General features: G+C 34.7%; 1 protein-coding gene across 11 annotated transcripts in view; it reads left to right on the forward strand.

Annotated features, from left to right (window-relative positions):
* BLTP1 (bridge-like lipid transfer protein family member 1) overlaps positions 1 to 19,800 on the forward strand; it is a 204,276-nt gene that overhangs the window by 106,202 nt on the left and 78,274 nt on the right. For all 11 annotated transcript variants that reach the window (XM_082389554.1, XM_082389555.1, XM_082389562.1 and 8 more), the window contains 10 exons: positions 341 to 552; positions 3,934 to 4,085; positions 4,545 to 4,695; positions 4,863 to 5,015; positions 6,648 to 6,888; positions 7,990 to 8,132; positions 10,985 to 11,204; positions 11,661 to 11,819; positions 13,396 to 13,571; positions 16,285 to 16,460. In XM_082389554.1, coding sequence (XP_082245680.1) covers positions 341 to 552; positions 3,934 to 4,085; positions 4,545 to 4,695; positions 4,863 to 5,015; positions 6,648 to 6,888; positions 7,990 to 8,132; positions 10,985 to 11,204; positions 11,661 to 11,819; positions 13,396 to 13,571; positions 16,285 to 16,460 — 1,783 coding nt within the window. The remainder of the gene's footprint in view (positions 1 to 340; positions 553 to 3,933; positions 4,086 to 4,544; positions 4,696 to 4,862; positions 5,016 to 6,647; positions 6,889 to 7,989; positions 8,133 to 10,984; positions 11,205 to 11,660; positions 11,820 to 13,395; positions 13,572 to 16,284; positions 16,461 to 19,800) is intronic.

A 19,800-nucleotide genomic window follows, 5' to 3' on the forward strand; every position in this document is an offset into this window, starting at 1 on the left:
ATTAGTAGAGCCTTGCCATATACGATGAAAATACTGTAAATCCTTTATTCAGCGATACTGACTTATATTTATTTTCTTTTACATTACTGACTAATACATTAAAATAGGAAAGCTGAATTGTGTATAAGACTTTTAGGCTTAGTCATATATAATAGTAGTGTATATGCCTATAATTCCTTACCTGATATTGCAGTATTATATCACTTTTGTAGATAAGGGCAAAGTTTTGGTGAGAAAAAAAATCTTCATGAGATTTTTATTTTTTATTTTTGTGGATATTATAGAGTACAGCATTGAGACACTCAGTGTTTTTAATAAATAAATTATTTCATTTATATAGGAGGAAGACAGTCTGGTGCTGTTTTATATAATACTTTTGGAATTATGGGTAAAGCTAATGTCACGGAAAGGGGTGGAGTGCTGACATCCAATAATTCTTCTGATTCTCCAACTGGCAGCGGCTATAATACTGATGTCTCTGATGATAATATTCCTTGTGACCGAACAAGCCCTTCTTCAGACTTAAATGGAAATTCTGTTTCCGATGAACAAGTTGGTGAATTTCTAATAATAATAATAATGATTTGGGAAAATAAAATAGAAAACTACATGCCCAATTCACATTTAATTTCTGTAGTATATTTCCTTGTTTTTCCATGTTGTGGATTTTGCTTAAATGGTAGCCAAGGCATTTTGGTGATTATATTCTACTAGAGTATAATTGCTGAAATGTAGGCACCATATTATAGATATACTTATATCTGTCATAGTACCTAGCATAATATTTTGCTTATGTTAAGTACTTAATTATATTTGTTGAATTAATGAATTAATAGAAATTCAGAAAAGCAGGCTTTGTTTTTATCTTATTTGAAGGATTTTAGCAGAATTCATTTTTTAAATAAACAGTTTTGTTATTGGTAGTATTTCATGTAAGTTTAAATATTTTTGTCAATATCTACCTATTTCATTTGGAAGCCTGAAGAACACCTTACATGCAACTCATTTATTATTTTTATTATGGTATAATTTCATGGTGATGAATATAGTAACAGCAATAATGAAAATATTCAAAATTCTAGACTACAGAATAGTTGTACTACTACCTGATTGGTGACCTTGGGCACATTTTTTTTTTTTTTTTTTTTTTACTGTCTCCTATGTTTCTGAAATAGGAGTATTATAGTGATACTGACCTAGAGTTGTGAAGATTGAAGGAGGCAGTACATATGAAAGGCTTAACTCGGTGTCTACAGCATAGTAAGAATTTGGTAAATGTTGTTCTTAAACACACGTAACACTTCTGATCATTTGAAAATTAGACCAATTGAAGAGGAAAGAAACCACCTTTTAACTAAGAAATGTGTCATGGGTATCTAGTATGCATTGGCAAATCACTCCTGAACCCAGGTTTCTGGGAATTTATTTTTGAAACGTTTATTTTGATTTGATGCATAGTAAAGGGTTTTAATCGCAGTTTTCTTGTGAGGTCTTCGGAAGTATTTGAGAGCTGGGTGGGGATTAGCACTTTGATTAAGGAAATTAAAATATATAGCAGCTGCTCACTGAACAAAGAGCTAGGAAGAACCTATCTGTTCTTTCCTTCTCCTTCACCTTCTAAAATACTTGACAGAAACTCAGGTATCTTCCTTAATCTCTCTGATCCTTTTCTCCTTGGTGGAAGCCCTCGAATTTTGTAATGCTGCTTTCTTTTGGTTCTCTGACTTTTCTTGGTCCATTTCCTTACGCAGTTCATTGTCCTTCATAAATGTGTGGGTGTTCCCCCCCTGTTCTGTTCTTGGCTACTCTTGTTGCTCTATGTCCACTCCCTCACTTGTTTCATTTCCTAGTCCAGGTCCATAATTTGATGGCACTGCTCTTTCCCATCGGTTATGCCTTCAGCATCAACCCTTTACCTGAGCTTCAGAATTGTATCCAATGGCCTTTTAGATATCATCATTTAAATGTGCCATAGGCACCAAAAATTCAGTCAGTCTAAAACCAAGTTTTTTATTACTTTGCTTCACATGTTGTTATAAGTACTTGCTTATTATCTACAAGCCCCTCTCCCATTTTTTAAAGTTCAAGTTCCTCTAGACTGTCTTCTGTATATTTGTATATACTCAGTTGCCTGGCTCACAGCCCTTGTCTGAAATCCATGGGCCAGATGTATTTGAGAATTCAGATTTTTTTTTTCTTTAAAAGAAAGGTAATACGCCGTAGCCCTATACTACCCCTCTCCCCTTCCCTCTCCCTACTGATAACCACTAGTTTGTTCTCTATATCTGTGAGTCTCCTTCTTTTTTTGCTATATTCACTAGTTTGTTGTATTTTTTAGATTCCATTATAAACGATTAAGACGTGCAAACTATTATGTATAAAATAAGCTACAAGGATATATTATACAACACAGGGAATATAGCCAATATTTTATAGTAACTATAAATGGAGTATAACCTTTAAAAATTGTGAGTCACTATATTGTACTCCTGTAACATACAATATTGCACATTAACTATACTTCAATAAAAAAATAAAATAAAGGTAATATGGTGTGTGTATAAGCTACGTAAACTCCTAGTGGAATCTGAGATAGCACTACATCTTGAAATATTTGAATATTTCTACAGCAAGACATGAATAAAAACACCAAGTGGGATAAATAGTCTCTTACAAGTTCATATCAGATTTTGATGCCACAAAAACAGATTTAGATTTTCAGAATGTTGTGGATTTTGGAATTGCAGATATGGGAATGTGGACTTATATTTAGTGCCTGCTGACTTTAAAATTACTAGGGTCTATGGTTCACATTGTCTTGTAACATTTAGGATTTAAAGCTGTTTTGTGGATACTCTTCATTCCTTAATCATCCCACAAGAAAATGCCAATCTTTTCTTTATTTTTACCAAGAATATCTAAAAATGAATTAGAAACCTATTAAACAGATATAACAGGCAATGGATTTTGTTTGTTTCTTTAATATTATGCTTCTTACCTCCCTGCATTCTGAAGAGTGGTGGTTACATGTTTAAAAAATATTATTCCTATTTCCCAATACAGATTCAGATTACTAGCATCCAAGATAACTAAGAATTTTTTATTGTATAGTGTTATTTATTTGAACATAGGCTATAATAGTATTTCTTATGGCACTTTATTTGGAAGTTTGAAATATTCTATTAAAATAGAATGGAAAATAGATTGCAGTAGGAAGCAGAAGACCTTAATGCTGTCACTCATTCTCCAACTTAATAGTTGTATGACCTCTGGCAAGTCATAAAACTTCTTTCTCTCATCTAGGAAAAAAAAACAGTATCCCTAAACAAATGTGACTGAATGAAGTGATTGAGAGAAACACTTTAGTTCTAAGATCTCTGATTTATGGTTCGTTATAATGCAGTGTTTTTCAGACTGTGCTCCTTGGAGCTTCAAGGATCCAGAGGTATTTCTCAGAATAAGGATTAGGCTGAGCAAGGTTTATGTTACCTGTTTTATATCACGGTGTTATCTGTAGAACTTGATTTGATAGAAAGGTTTTGTTCGTAAAACACTCTGTGCTAGTGGTTTTAAGGGACTATACATTAATAAGTTTTTTTTTTTTTTTTTTTTTTTATAAATTTATTTATTTATTTTTGGCTGTGTTGGGTCTTAGTTTCTGTGCGAGGGCTTTCTCTAGTTGCGGTGAGCGGGGGCCACTCTTCATCGCGGTGCGCGGGCCTCTCACTATCGCGGCCTCTCTTGTTGGGGAGCACAGGCTCCAGACGCACAGGCTCAGTAGTTGTGGCTCACGGGCCCAGTTGCTCCGTGGCATGTGGGATCTTCCCAGACCAGGGCCCGAACCCGTGTCCCCTGCATTGGCAGGCAGATTCTCAACCACTGCGCCACCAGGGAAGCCCCATTAATAAGTTTTTGATACTCTGTTTTATATAGGATGAAGGAGTTGAATCTGATGATTTGAAAAAAGATCTACCTTTAATGCCTCCACCTCCAGATTCCTGTAGCATGAAGTTGACCATCAAGGAAATTTGGTTTAGTTTTGCAGCTCCCACCAATGTGAGATCTCCTGCACATGCATTTTCTAGGTAAAAAGTTTTTAAAATATATTGCTATCCCTTGATGTTTCTTTATTTTAAGTAACATACAGTTCTGTCTCATGTATTTTTTGAATTGTTTTTCTGATATATCTAGTATTAGGGTTGCCAGTTTACTTTCCATCTTTCCTACTTCATACTTTCTATAGACATTATTCCCAATTTGTTTGACCCTTCTTCTTTCCTAGGGTTTTAGTTTTATTTTTACATGTCACTCTGCCATAAGCTTTTTATATACTCTTTTCACCTCTAACAGACTTTTATATTTTTCTTTATTTTCTGTTATCTATTCTTTGCATTTCCTACTTATATGTTCAGAATTTATCTAGTGGTCAAAAGGAAAGGTAATTTTGCCTAAGTACACTAGCCACTAAGTACAGTAGGTATGGGAGATTGAAATACAAATCTTAACACTTGTTTTTATAATTTTTTTTTTTTTCATTTTAAAAGGCAGCTAAACCTTTTAAGCACTGCAACTCCAGCTGTTGGTGCATGGCTTGTTCCCATTGATCAACTCAAGTCATCCTTAAACAAATTAGAAACTGAGGGAACCTTGAGAATTTGTGCTGTTATGGGATGCATAATGACAGAAGCATTAGAGGTATGTCTTTCAACAATACAAGGTATCATACAAAGTTTATTATTGAAAATGATCCCTTATTATCATTGTTGGAAAACATCAGACCTGCAAGTTCTTAATTTCTAGATATCTTTTGTTTGTTGTATCTTTGCTGTGTCATTCTGAATCTGTTGTTTTGCTTTTTACAGAATAAAAGTGTACATTTTCCCTTAAGAAGTAAATACAACAGACTTACAAAAGTTGCCCGCTTTCTCCAAGAAAATCCTTCATGTTTACTGTGTAATATACTACATCACTACCTGCACCAGGCAAATTACTCCATCATTGATGACGCTACAATGGTGAGTTATCGGAATCATATGTTAGCTTTAAAAAAGCCTCTATTCTGTTGAGTAGCCGTTGACCCACAAGGTTTGAGATGAGTATGGGAAGTCCAAAGGAGAAACATGGTTAGATATCCAGCCTATTGACAAGATTGGGCTCAAATGAATGGTTTGGGAGTTGCCAGCATGAAAGTGTTAGAAGCTGCGGATATGGATGAGCCTTCTAGGGATGATATGTTGAGTGAGAAACTGGTCAGGGGTGGATCCCTGATAAATACCAAAATTAAAGGAGCATGGAGAGGGTGCACAGAGGTACACAGAGTGCTGAGGAGGGAAAAGAAGAGGTAGAAGGACTGGGAAAGAAGGTTTTAGAAACCAAAGGTATGAAGAATTTCAAGCAAGAGAGTAATCATTAGAGTCAAATTTCACAGAAATGTTTAATAAAATAAGGACTAATTAATGATTGAGGGGGGAATATGTAACTGTACAAATAAATACAGTATATCTCTGCACTAGAAAAGCACTATGGAAGCACATGATTAGAGGCTTAGAGCTTGAGGATCTCCCTCTCCTCTCCAAGTTTCTGGTCAATAGAGAATACACAGGAATCTTTAGCCAAATTAGTAATCAATGTATCAGTATTATTAATGGCCAGTCAAGCTCCTGATAACCTCTAATGAAAGAATCTGGAGTAAATTATGGATTTCATAAAGGTACTTAGACCTGAGGCTGATATAGTGCTTTCTACTCCCACCCTGTGAATTGAAGACTGGGAGATCCACAGTGCAAGGTTAACTTGCCCATCTAGTCATAGGCAGGCATTTCTCACGGATGGATGCTCTGCCGGGATATGGTTTCCATGTAAGAGGAAGAAACACAAGATGACCCTCCTTACTTGAGTCTAGGAATGAAAGGACAGGCTAAGGGACCTGATGTTCCTCAGAAAGTAAATGAGGTGATTCCTGCCACCTAGTAAATGGCTCTCTTCAGTCAAAGCTATTATTCCTAATACAAGAAATTGTAGGAAAGGGGAGGGAGAGGAGTTGCATATTTTCTCCTTAGGCTAAGGCTCCAATAGGCAAATTTTCTTTCGTAAAATCATCACCATGTGGAATAAAATATATTCTAAATTATGTAATTCTTACTGATCATATATTTAAGTTTCAAAGCAGTTACAAATCCTTCTATGTCTGTCATTTAACTATAGTAATTTATTAATTTTTTAATGTTAAATAGGGGTGGTTACCTAATCTTTGAAAGAAATAATTTCCTCTTTGCTTGATGAATATTCCAGGTAGCACAAAATACATTTAATTCTTCATTTGAGCAAAGCAGGTAAAGTGCATTGAATGCTTCTTAAGGAAAATCCCACTTTTACACCCCATGTTTAGTCTCTTATTTACCTGGTACTGCTGTGTTGTTTATGATAGAAAGATGCAACATTGTGTTTAGAGATTGAGTTCTATAATCAGCTTGAAATAGTGACTCTCCTGTGTAAACTTGGACAAATTACTCAACATATAAATTCCAGTTTCCTCATCTCTAAATGGGAGTTATGACATTTAAATGAATAAATGTATGCAGAACACTTAAATAGTAACTATTATTGTTACAGAAAGATTACTCCTAACCATGTCATTGTTGTTACAGAGTGATGGCCTTCCTGCTTTGGTAACTTTAAAGAAAGGTTTAGTTGCACTGGCAAGGCAGTGGATGAAGTTTATTGTAGTGACACCAGCCTTTAAAGGAGTGAGTTTACACCGACCCGCTCAGCCCCTGAAACCTCAGTCAGCTGTGGACCACGATCATGAAGATGGGCTTGGGCTGGACAACGGAGGTGGTCTTCAGAGTGACACCAGTGCTGACGGAGCAGAATTTGAATTTGATGCAGGTACTTTTGTAAATATTTTTGCTAGATACTGTGTACTTGGTAACCTAATACTTGTGATAATTTTAATAATTTTTGTCCCAAATTTGAAAATGTCATGGCTTAATTATACAACTATGATTTGTATTAGTCCAAGTAAGTGGTAATAATGTTGGAATCTTTATACAGACTTGACTTCTAAGTTTAATTTTGTGAAATACAGAAGATTTCTTCTCCTAATCTATCCAGTACAATTAACAGACATCTTTGTATAACTAGAATGTTTTGAGTGAAACACATGAATTTCTTTTTGAAATTTATATTTTTATTTGTCTATTTATCATGCTCCCTATACCAGTCTTTTAAATTTGAATTTTACCTGGTGCCTGTTTGGTTCTGAATTTGTATAATGTTTAGAGGTATGCATTCAGCCCACAATTCTGTCATTATAATGACTGTGCCAGAACACAGGCAGTAGATAATGCATTACAGAAATATACATGCATACTTAAATGCTTTTTCAAAGGATAATTATTATTATCATGATATATAGTATTCAGTGAAAATTTATCTTGTGATATTTTGAAAAAAAATTAAAAGTACCATGGAAAAGGATAGTAGTCTTAAAATTAGAGCTTTCAGAACATCTACATATAATACTTTACCAAGCTTTTAAAAAATAAATTAGAAAAACTTTGTATTTAACAAATAAATATGTTATGTGTAATAGGCTGGATTTTATTATTTTTAAAAATTTCAAGTCTACCCCAAAAGTGAAAGAATAGTGCAGTAAACATCCCTTCTAATTATCTGCAAATGCCTAGGTTAATCTGTGAACATTTTGTACTTTCTTCAGCATAGTTGAATTAGTTTTTGATTTCTGTGCCATTTGGGTGACATGTGAAAGACTGAGTAGAAGCTGTTTGTTCCTTTCTTGAGACTGAGTTAGAAGACTGGGGTTTGAAGAATAAAAAGACAGAAGAGTGAATGTTATAGCAGAGTGCACAATTAGTTTTTCAAGAAATATGAAAAGTTGAGTTTAGTTATACAACCAGGAACATTGGAGTTGTTGTTTCAAGATTATATGATAATCTATAGCCCACTTATTGTTTTGAACTGTTTTAGCCACAGTCAGTGAACACACAATGCTGCTGGAGGGAACAGCCAACCGGCCTCCACCTGGTAGTTCTGGACCTGTAACTGGAGCTGAGATAATGAGGAAACTATCTAAGACTCATACCCATAGTGACTCTGCATTAAAAATAAAGGTACATTGTTGCTGCCTTTGGTTAGAGTTACTTAGACTTACAGAGAAGACCTAAACTTTTGTTATCTCAAATGTAAATATTAGGTATTTGCCCTAAATATTCAAGTGTTTTTATGTTGAAATTAACATGATTAGTAACTTTTAGTTTATACATTTCTTTGAAAATTATATCAACAGTCAGTAATTAATATTGAACAAGGACTACTTTAACTACCAAGCCTTAGGGCTCTCTTTTCAATTTATTGAATATTGTATTCAATAAAAAACAATACTGAAATGTTGATCAGCTTACAGTTATTAGTTTTCATGAGAAGTTTTATAGGTAGTACATGATCAAAATACAGTTTGAGTTAGGCTAGTTTATGACCTTAATTACATTTTTTTTGTTTTAAGAAATTTAACCAGTGCTTGATAAAATAAGACATATGGATAGCAGAGTGGTTGACTGCCACTCAGGAGTCAGACTGCCTTGGTTTCAATCCTGCCCCTGCCACTTAATTGTTTTGTGACTTAAGTTTTTAACTGCACTGTGTGTCAGTTTCCTCATATGTTAAAAATGGAGATTATAATAGTAACCTCCTTCAGAAGGTTGCTGTAAGAAATAATTGAGTTCATACATGAAAAATGCTTAGAACAATACCTGGCTCATAGTAAGCACTTAGTAAGTTATTTGCTGTTGTTGTGAGTTACTTATTTTTTGGTAGTTTCCTTTTCTGAGCACTGAAAACAGCAAATAGTTAATATTTTAACTTCCTTTGACAGTCTGGGTATAATCTTAAATTAATAATTAATACCAAGAATCCATTAGGTAAATTGTATTTTTCACTATATTAAAATATAAAATTTCTACACAGAAAAAAAAGTATTGTAAACAAAATGGAAAGACATATGACAAAGGGCTAATTTCCTAATGTGTAAAGATCTCTTCCTAATCACTAAAAAGGCACAACCAAATAGAAAATAAAGGCAGTTCACAGAGAAATTCATATACAAATATGAAAATGTATTCTCTTACAATTAAAGAAATATAAATGTAAAATAAAATGAGATTCCATTTCCACCTGTCAGGTTGAAAAATCTGAAAGTTTAATAGTATATGCTGGTGAAGATGTAAGAAAACAGACACTTTCATACGGTACTGGGTGGGAGTGTAAACTGGCATAACCTCTTTGAAGAACAGTTTGTCAATTTTTAAATGTAAAATTTTAAATGTAATGCCTTTTAACAGTATGTCCATGTCCAGGAACTGATTCTAAAGAAATGAATGCTCATAAATGCTCAAGGACACATGTCCAAGAACATTCTTTACAGCACCATTTACAATAGGAGTATAATGGAAACAACATAAATGACTATTTGAGGACTAATAAATTAGTGTACCCTCATATGGATGCCTACTATGAAGACTTCAAAAAGATAAAGTAGAATCTCTAAGTGGATGTGGAGTGATCACCAAAGTGCACTGGTTCAAGTAAAAATAAAGTATAGGACAATATGCATCTGTGTGTTAAAAAAAGATAAATATGTATATGTGTTTATATAGTCAAATTATTTATATAAGGATAGATAAGAAATGGTTAAGAGGACTTCTCGGGGAAAGGATCTAGTAGACTGGAGCTCAGGAGATACTTTTTTATTGACTAGTCTTTTGTGCTTTTGAAAGTTTTATTTTGTGTAAGTATTGCTCTTTTAATTAAAACATTTAATTTGATATACATTTTTTAAAGTTTGGGCTATAGGCTTATTCTGTTTCTGCAGTATAGTTACAAGGCCGGGACACTTTAAATTCTCTACCCCTTAATCTGTCTCAGAATTTTTCCTGGTTTATAGTTTTTCCAGATGCTCTGATCATATTTAGGTGTTTGCTATTTTTAAAATTTTTTATTTATTTACTTATTTAATTTGGCTGCGTTGGGTCTTCATTGTTGCGTGCGGGCTTTCTCTAGTGTGGCGAGCGGGGGCTACTCTTCGTTGCAGTGCATGGGCTTCCCATTTGCGGTGGCTTGTCTTGTTATGGAGCTCGGGCTCTAGGCGCATGGGCTCAGTAGTTGTGGCTCGTGGGCTCTAGAGTACATGTTCAGTAGTTGCGGTGCACGGGCTTAGTTGCTCTGCGGCATGCAGGATCTTCCCAGACCAGGGATTGGACCCATGTCCCTTGCATTAGCAGGCGGATTCTTAACCACTGCATCACCAGGGAAGTCCCTAGGTGTTTGCTATAATGCTGTTCTCTCTCAGAAATGTTTTTGAACATTCCTTTGTTTATGGATTACAAAAGTCCAAAGAATTGAAATTAAAAGTGCTTTGTTTCAGATCTCTGCTTTTCAGGATCTTTCTGTCTGCATGGTCTTTCTTTGTACTGTTTTAAACTGATCTGGAATTCCAGTCTTAGATGTGACAGAACAGATAGAGATTGGACAATTGTGTAATTTTTGATTTTTTTTTTTTTCTTCAGAGAATTGCTGGAAATTCTTTTTGGTATATTAGAGCTTTACAGAGAATCAGGTCTTAACACAGAAATTTATTATCAGAGTACCAAGAAGAGTAGTATAGTATGAAGAATTTTGGGATAGACATCTTACCACCAGACTCCCTCTTCAGATTTTAAAGGGCATTAATCATTGTTAAAATTAAACGAATGATAATAAATGCTGTCCTTTGTATTGTACTGTAGAGTTATAAAACATTATTACATACATTTGGGATTCACCATAATTCTAATAGACACAAACTGTTTAGATAGACACAGTTGTTTTAATGTAAACAATAACTAGTAATAAAAACAGTGAGTAGTCGTGGTTATCAGTAGTCATTTTTATGTGCATAAGAAAGAGCCCCGTGTTGTTCCTTTTATAGGGCATTCACCCGTATCATTCTCTGAGCTATACCAGTGGTGACACTGCCACAGATTCTCCGGTGCATGTGGGACGTACAGGCATGCCAGTTAAGGAGAGTCCAAGGAAGGAGAGCCTACTCAGCTACCTGACTGGAAGCTTCCCAAGCTTGCACAACCTCCTGGAAGGGACCCCTCAAAGAAGTAATGCAGCGGTGAAAAGTAGCTCCCTAACGAGAACAGGTATATCCTTAGTTTTGACAATTATAAGCTTACTTCTGTGGGAGATTAAGAAAACAAAAACAGGACTTATGTTTATTTAGATATATACTTTGGTTGCATACCTAGTCTTTTGTATTGCACCTTATCTTTGAGAAAGTATTTTGGGAAACTGTTCTGCTTATAACTTGTTAGTGTCTCGTGCCCTTAGTTTGCATTTTTAAATTGCAACATTTGCCATTACTATCAACCTAGGCATGGTGTGGAATGCTGTCTAGGCCAGCCAGCAGTGAATTTTTTCCCATTATGATAGCAATAAATTATTTATTAATGCCTTAAATGTCCAAATACCAACATCATGCAGTGAGTTTAAAGACATGCAAAAGGCAGATAATTTAACCTGACTTTTCAAAAAATAAATCACATTTTCTGCTCCTTAGTACATAAATAATACTATACTCAGTAAAACTTTATTTTCAGGAAACACAATGGCCACTGATATGTTATCTGAACACCCTTTGTTATCTGAGCCATCATCTGTGAGTTTCTATAATTGGATGTCAAATGCTGTGGGTAATCGAGGAAGTGTGATGCAAGAATCTCCTGTTACAAAATCAGGACACAATAGTCTCCCAACAGGTATTGAGCTATCACATTATTTTACTTAACCATCTAAGGGGTACATGTGAAGTTATGTTAAAATCCTGTTTTTCAGAGGATGGTTAAAAAAATCTCAAACGTTTAAGTACTGTTTAGTTGAAATTGGCTCATTTATGAAATGCCTTTGCTAATATTGCAATTGAGAGAGTTGTAAGCAGTCGCTCAGTGTTCTTGTGGAAAGGCAAATATGTCAAATGCGAGATTATATATAATTTAAAGAGTTTAAAACTTCCATTTAATGTGTGTGGTTTAATTTTCAAAACACCAAGAGGAGGTAAATGAAAAAATGCAAAGTATAATTACAGCATCGTGTACCTACAATATAGAAAATACTCTCAGCTTATCCAGAGTCCTCTGAGGAATAATGACAAGCATCTATATACTCTTTATAGTTACTTAAGTATTTAATTAAATCGGAAGGAGTACTAAAAGGAATAAAGTAAGATTCTTGCCCTCAAGGAGGGAAACAAATGAGGAAAATTTATTAACTTTAAAGGAATATTTATAAGTAGCAGGAAAACAGGCAAAGAATTCACAAAGAAATATTGGTGGCTATTTCCAGTAACATAAATGGAGCCACTCTTTCTTTCCTAACCTTTGCTATTTTTTTGTTTTTCCAAATTCACTAGATGCATTTATTATTTTATTGTAAAAATATGTATATATTTTTAAAAAGAATATGTGAGGTAGCCTTTGAAACTAGTTACTGAGGGCAGCTGAAATTAATCTGTGTAACAGCTATTGGATCACTTGTAAATTTTCTTCAGACAAAAAATACGAAATTACGAAAAGTAGTTGATATATGACTACTTACTCAGTCGTTTTATTTTGCCAGTGCATGGACCACTTTTGAATCTGGAACTGATCCTAATTCTGACTCTTTAAGAGCGCTAAGACGTGCTAGTTCTTAGTATTGGCCCTTGGTTGAAGAAGATAGAAGGATGGTGCTTTTACCAGCTCTCAGCACTTTTCTGGCGCTAGTCTCACTACTGCATAGTTTAAATTTCAAAAGAACCAGAAAGGAACATTTCCTCTCTATCACAGGTCCTTTGCCTGGCGAGTTAAAGGATAAAGGGAGTACAGAAGAAAGAAATAGTGCCATTTCATTTTTGTTCCACCTTGGGAAAGCATAGTGGGGAAGAAATTTATATGTGGGATTCTGTGATGCCTATGGCTTTTGTCCTGCTGCAGCTGCTTTTTGTAGCCCTGCTACTGTCTATAATTCTGTTCCTCAGTGCAAAGCTGATGGGATATCAAATGCTTTTTTCAAAGATCTTCCAGCCCTAAAGTTTTACATTTTGGAGTGACTGGCTCTAATACATACTTCGTGTACGAGGATGAGTGATATATTCTGAAAATAAAGTTTAATTTCATTTCTTATTAATAAATCATGTCTGTAAAATAAACGGAAAGTGCTATTTTTTCCCTTCTCAATTTAAATGGTCTGATAATACAATTATAATACAAGTTTCATAAGTTTACTTTGCTGTGCCCCTTTATGTTGTTTTCATTTCCCAGTAATTTAGATTTTATTTTTGAACACTTGCTCTTTTAGGTGTTGCACCCAATCTTCCTACAATACCCTCAGCCTCAGATTTCAACACTGTCTTGTCTAGTGACCAGAATACTTTGGATGGGACACATTCTCAGCGTAGCACTAGTCAGGATGATGTGGTAGGTGTAGAAGAAGCCAACCAAGGGTTTCCTGCTGTACAGCTTGCTGATGCTCAGGTGAGCCAGTCTGTTTTTCCCTAATTATAGTGACCTTGCATTGAGCAGTACTTAGCAGCTGGAACCATCAAGTATGTGCACCGTGGAATTCTAGTGAAAATCTTTTTCCTTGCCTGTCTGCCTAAAGCCTTCATGAAAAAAGGAGGAACCTTTAAAAAGTACATGGGTTAATTATAAATACAAATTAAGCATCTATAGATACTCATTAAACTGAAGAGTGGCATATAGTTAGTTGTCTCGTATAGCAACATTTTTGTTATTTGGAGATAGAGATTGGCAAAATAACATGACTAGAAAGTTAAATTTCATCATTTCCTATAGTCTTTAGTGCTATGTGAAGACTTGAGCGAGCAGCGGGGAGGCACTGAAGATTTTAGAGCAGAGGAGTACAGTGCCTGGAACTGTACATGTGGAAATGTTATATGAGTAGCAATGTGTTAAATGGATTGAAGTACAGAAACCAGAGGTGAAAAGATGAGTTAACATAGTTCACACAAGTGGTAATGAAGCTCTTAGCCTAGATGGTTATGGCTTTGATAGGCAAAGGAGAAATATTGTGGGGATCTTATTTAATTGACTAAATGTAGGGAGTAGAGAACAAAATCCTTTGAAATGTACTTTCTAGTTTGAGTGACCAGAAGGCAGGTGGGAGAGTGGGATATGGATATTAAGAGGTGTTATTTTTTCAGGATGAAAGAGACTCGAGCATATTTTTTAATTAGGAGGAATTAGGAAGGTCCTGATCAAAAAAAAAAAAAAAAAAAGAAAGGAGGGTAAACTGATAGAGAAAGATTCAGGGAGGGATGAGAAGTGTTGGAATTTAAAGTCATTTATAGAGAGAGATACTTTTTGACATAAAAAGTACTTTTTCCCCTGAGAATGTTTGGGAAGGCAATAAGGACAGTTCATAACTGTACAGGTAAGTTGGCAAATTGATAGCCTCAACTTTCTCTCACAATAGGAGGTGATTTATGTTAAGAAGTGTGTCAAGCACTTTTAAACTTTCTTGAGATTTACTTCTCTAATACATTGGAGTAGTTTTTAGGGATTCTTTCACTTTTTTTAAAAAGAGAGAGAAAAGACATATTTTTTCTGTCTATTTTGGCCTGTATATACATTCATTGTATTTATTAGCATCCAATACACATTTTTAGAGACAACTATACTATTTTACATATAAGACTCTAAAATCTACCAGAGACATTAATATTAAGTAATACAATAAAAAACTGTGTAAGGTGATTTAGATATATGGAAAGGTTGGAGTGAATGTGAAAGAGAGCTCACCAGACCCCCAGAAGGATTGCCAAATAGTGCTGAGGGTCTAGTTATTTAGAACCTCTTGTGTCCTTAGTAGCTCAGCTATAGGAATAGAAGAGGATCGATCCAAAGCAGATGTAGCAAGAAAAGTGAGGTGATGAAATGTAATATACAGTCTTGGAAGTTGCTGAAAAGGAGTTTAAGGCAAGATTATGGGGGGGAAGGAAGTCACATAACTTTGGAACTAAAGCATTGGTTGAGTTATCTGCGTGGCCAAAGAAGCCATTCAGGATGATAAACTGGGATGGAAAAGAAAAGAACCAAAATACCTGGTGGGTTTGCAGGATTAACTAAGGGGCATAAGTAGATAACAAAGATTAGGAAAGGTGGAGGATGGTTTGAACCTTAAAGAGGGAAGAGTGTTTCCATTAGGATGAAAGAGCAAATCTAAGAAAGAGTAAACCCAAGAAAGCGTATGCCAAGCAAATATTCAAGGGAGAGAAAAATACTCCCTAAGTTTCCAGTGAGGGGTGAATTGTTTGAATTCTCTCATTCTAGGCCTTCATGTCTTCACAAGGGTAGCCTGTTTTCCCAAGCACAAACAAATGAGATGATGTAGAGACAAGTGAAAGTGCAGACTTGAGTTTCATTGCATAAATGGCATTTCTCCATTTTGATAGATTTTTTAAGCTTCAGGAAAAGATCACTCAGTGAGAATGTGTGGTGAAAGAGTTAGAAGGGGGTCAAGGAAAGCACCGGATAGATAGCATCTATATTTAGGATGTGGAAGGAGGAAAAGGAACCGTGCAGCAGAGAAGGAGTAGTCAGAAAGATTATAGTGATCTACTATTGCACACATATAGTTGCTTCTATTTGGGTTACCTCTTAGTAGCTATGAAGTTCAGTTAACTAGAGATTTAACCAGAGTGGTGTATTAATATTTCCATAGCATATATGATACTTAAAATGTAAAGGAAGTTCTTTGTCAGAAAATGTTATTTTGCAACCAAGTGATACCACTTAAAAATAGACCAGATATTAAAAATATAACATATGAAATGTTTTTATATTAACACAGGAAATTGATAGACTCTTTTGTGAACCTTTTATAGCAGATTGTTATGGAAACACAGTAGATACTCAAGCCTTTTTTAAAAGCAAGAAGTAGAATGATTTAAACTAATTCACAATTTTATTTACCTTGTACTTTCACTTAAGTAGGATCAAGGATTCTTTGTCCTTATGATTAATTTGAAGATGAGTGGCACATAGTAGGTGCTCAAAAATACTGTTAAGTTTTAAGTAAAATTAGAGCTATATTTATTATACAAGGCCTTTTTTTTCCCCTTCACACTACAGTTAATAATATGTACTGAGATAGAGTGTAAGAAAAAAGCCGCAATAAATGATGAATTGTTAAGTTGAGGTAATATAAATGTGTTACGCCTTTTAGGTTGTTTTCAAACCTCTTCTGAGTCATACAGGGATCCAGTCACAGGATGCAATGCCTCTCTGCTACCGAATGTACTTTGGAGAACACCTCTCATTTTCAGGAACTTTGGACTGCCTTAGAGCAGATATCGTGGATTCAGACACAGCCAAAGAGAGAAAAGGCAAAAGAGCAAGAAGGTGTCTTATATTATTATTGTTTTTATGTAAAATTTTGTACAAAAGTTATAATACCTGTTTTTTTAACTTTGCTTTCTTCCAGTGCTGATGCGGTAGTAATTTTAATAGCCTAATGAGAAGATAACTTCCATTTAACAGAAACAGTAGCCACATTTCCTTAAAAACCTGTTGATTTTATCAGTAGGTTATGAGGCCTAATTTTAGGCATATTTTTGTAAGATGTTAGTACATGTCTGAGGGTCAGCCAAAGCACTTATGTTGATAAATACACTTTATTTACTGTGGTAGTAGTTTAATTTTTATGATCTTATGGATTGTAATTTTATATATTATTCTTAGAACTTATTCCTAACCTCCTTTCTGAGTTGACTTGTAGCAGGTAGTATTTTCTGTTAGGAACAGAGCAGAAGTCATGCTGAGAGTATGGACTTGCTTTTCACAATAGTGTGGTACCATTAACAATGACCATGCAAGCAGAAACACTGCAGAAGTGACCTTGATGATTATAAAGATTAATGGGGAAAATTACCTTTGTTTTGTGACCTGGAAAAATGTTTGTCAAAATATTAAAAAGTCTCTTACTGTTTATTATAAATGTATAGGAAAATGAAAAATATAGTAAAACTAATATTTTGTACATACAGTTTAAAACGTTAGAAACATTGAGAATTAAGGTGTTTTATTTCTTTCTTAAAAACTCATCAAAGGGTAGTTTGTATAGTCCTTACCTTCTTATCATCATGTAACTTACGACACAGAATGAGCATCTTTTCTGTGCCTTAGCAAATGTCATACGCCATTCTCAGCAGTTTCCAACATTTTACCTTTGCACTTTCAGTGTCATGAAATATCTTCACTAGTTCTTTTTACTAGAAAGGTTTTTGCCCACATCCCTTTCTCTGGGATACCTTCATCCTTTCTGCCATGACCACTTCCTCTTTATGCTAGTAAGTTTGCCTTCTCTGAGTTCCTCTAGCTGCATATCTAGAGTTTCTAGAACAGTGGAAGTGTCAATATTTTCATACTCAGTTGTTTTCTTCTATAACTCCATTTACTTTTTTAAACTCTATTTTTTATTGAGGTAACATTGGTTTATAACATTATATAAGGTTCACATGTACAACATTACATTTCTACTTCTCTATGCACTACAGCATGCTCGCTGCCAAACGTTTACTTTCCTTTTGTTACCATGCGTTTGATCTCCTTTACCCATTTTGCTCTCCCCTCCCTTACCTGAGCCCCTTCCCCTCTGGTAACCACTACTCTGTTCTCTGTATCTGGGTGTTTGTTTTTGTTTGGTTTGGTTTATTTATTTTATTATTTGTTTTTTGTATTCCACATGTAAGTGAAATCATACAGTATGTCTTTCTGTTTGACTTATTTCACTTAGCATAATGCTCTCAAGTTCCATCCATGTTGCTGCAGACAGCAAGATTTCATCTTTTTTTATGCTGAGTAGTATTCTGTGTGTGTGTGTGTGTGTGTGTGTGTGTGTGTGTGTACCATATCTTCTTCATCCATTCATCCATTGATGGGCACTTAGGTTGTTTTCATATCTTGGCTATTGTAAATAATGCCATGATGAATATAGGGGTGAATATATTTTTTAGAACTAGTGTTTTTGTATTATTTGGATAAATACCCAGAAGTAGGAAAGCTGGATCATAAGGTAGTTCTAATCTTAATTTTTGGAGGAATTTCTATACTGTATTCAATAGTGGTACACCAGTTTATATTCCCACCAACAGTGTATGAAGATTCCCTTTCTCCACATCCTTGCCTACACTTGTTATTTCTTACTTTTTGATGATAGCTATTCTAACAGACATGAGGTGATATCTCATCATGGTTTTGATTTGTATGTCTCTAATAATTAGTGATGTTGAAAATCTTTTCATACGCCTGCTGGCCATCTATATGTCTTCTCTGGAAAAATATCTATTTAGATACTCTGCCCATTTTTAATCATTTTTTAAATTATTGAGTTATATGAGCTCTTTACGTATTTTTTGGATATTAACCCCTTATCAGATATATCATTTGCAAGTATCTTCTCCCATTCAGTAGGTTGTCTTTTCCTTTTGTTGATGGCTTCCTTTCCTGTGCTGAAGCTTTTCATTTAGATGTAGTTCCATTTGTTTATTTTTACTTTTGTTTCCCTTGCCTGAGGAGGCATATCAGAAAAGTCTTGCAAAGACCAATATCAGAAAGCATAGTGCTTAAGTTTTCTTTCAGGAGTTTTCTGATTTTAGGTCTTACATTCAAATCTTTAATCCATTTTGAGTTGATTTTTGTGTATGGTGTGAGACAGTGGTCTAGTTTCTTTCTTTTTTTGCATGTGACTGCCCAGTGTGGATTTATTTCTGGGCTTTCAGTTCTGTTTCATTGATCTATGTATGTTTTTCTGCCAATACCATGCTGTTTTGATTAATTTAACTTTGTAATATAGTTCAGAATCAGGGCGCATGATACCTCCAGCCTTGTTTTTTTTTTTTTCCTCAGGATTGCTTTAGCTATTCAGGGTCTCTTGTGGTTCCATATACATTTTTTGTTCTCTTTCTGTGAAAAATGTGCGTGTGATTTTGATAAGGATTGTGTTGAATCTGTAGATTGCTTTAGGTGATATGGGCATTTTAACAATGTTAATTCTTCTAGTCCATGATCACAGAATATCTTGCTATTTATTTGTGTCTTCAGTTTCTTTCAACAATGTCTTATGATTTTTGGTATACAGGTCTTTTACCTCCTTGGTTAAATGTATTCCTAGGTATTTTATTATTTTTGTTTCGATTGTAAATGGGATTGTTTTCTTAATTTCTCTTTCTGCTGGCTCACTGTAAGCATATAGAAACAACAGATTTTTGTATGTTGATTTTATACCCTGCAACTTTCCATTTACTTTTTATTGAATTTCATCACCACAATCTTGTTTTGCTTCATTTTCATCTTTGCTGTCCAGTTCCCTTTTAATTAACCATTTTTGTAAAATGTCATGTGGGTTTATCACAAGGAGGCAATATAACTACATGCTTTACTGTCTGTGCATGAAATGAAAAACAAATGTGCACTGACCAATCACTGACAGACTTTGACAGAGTGATGTGGTTGGTCAGTGATCATGATGTACGTCTATTATTTATGTAGTGATTTGTGGACTGAAGAGCTAGCAGCAAGTTTATACTTTATGCAGTAAATTTTAGTTAAAATTTGAACCGTGTTGTTGGGGTCTGGTGTTATTTAACTATAAACCATGGTAATTGCATCCATTCACATTGGAATCATCAAATCCAGACACCAAAACATTAGTATCTGCTTACATTCCTGGACTAGAGTTTAA

Source organism: Balaenoptera borealis (assembly GCF_965194805.1).
Source record: "Balaenoptera borealis genome assembly, chromosome: 4".
Taxonomy (NCBI): domain Eukaryota; kingdom Metazoa; phylum Chordata; class Mammalia; order Artiodactyla; family Balaenopteridae; genus Balaenoptera; species Balaenoptera borealis.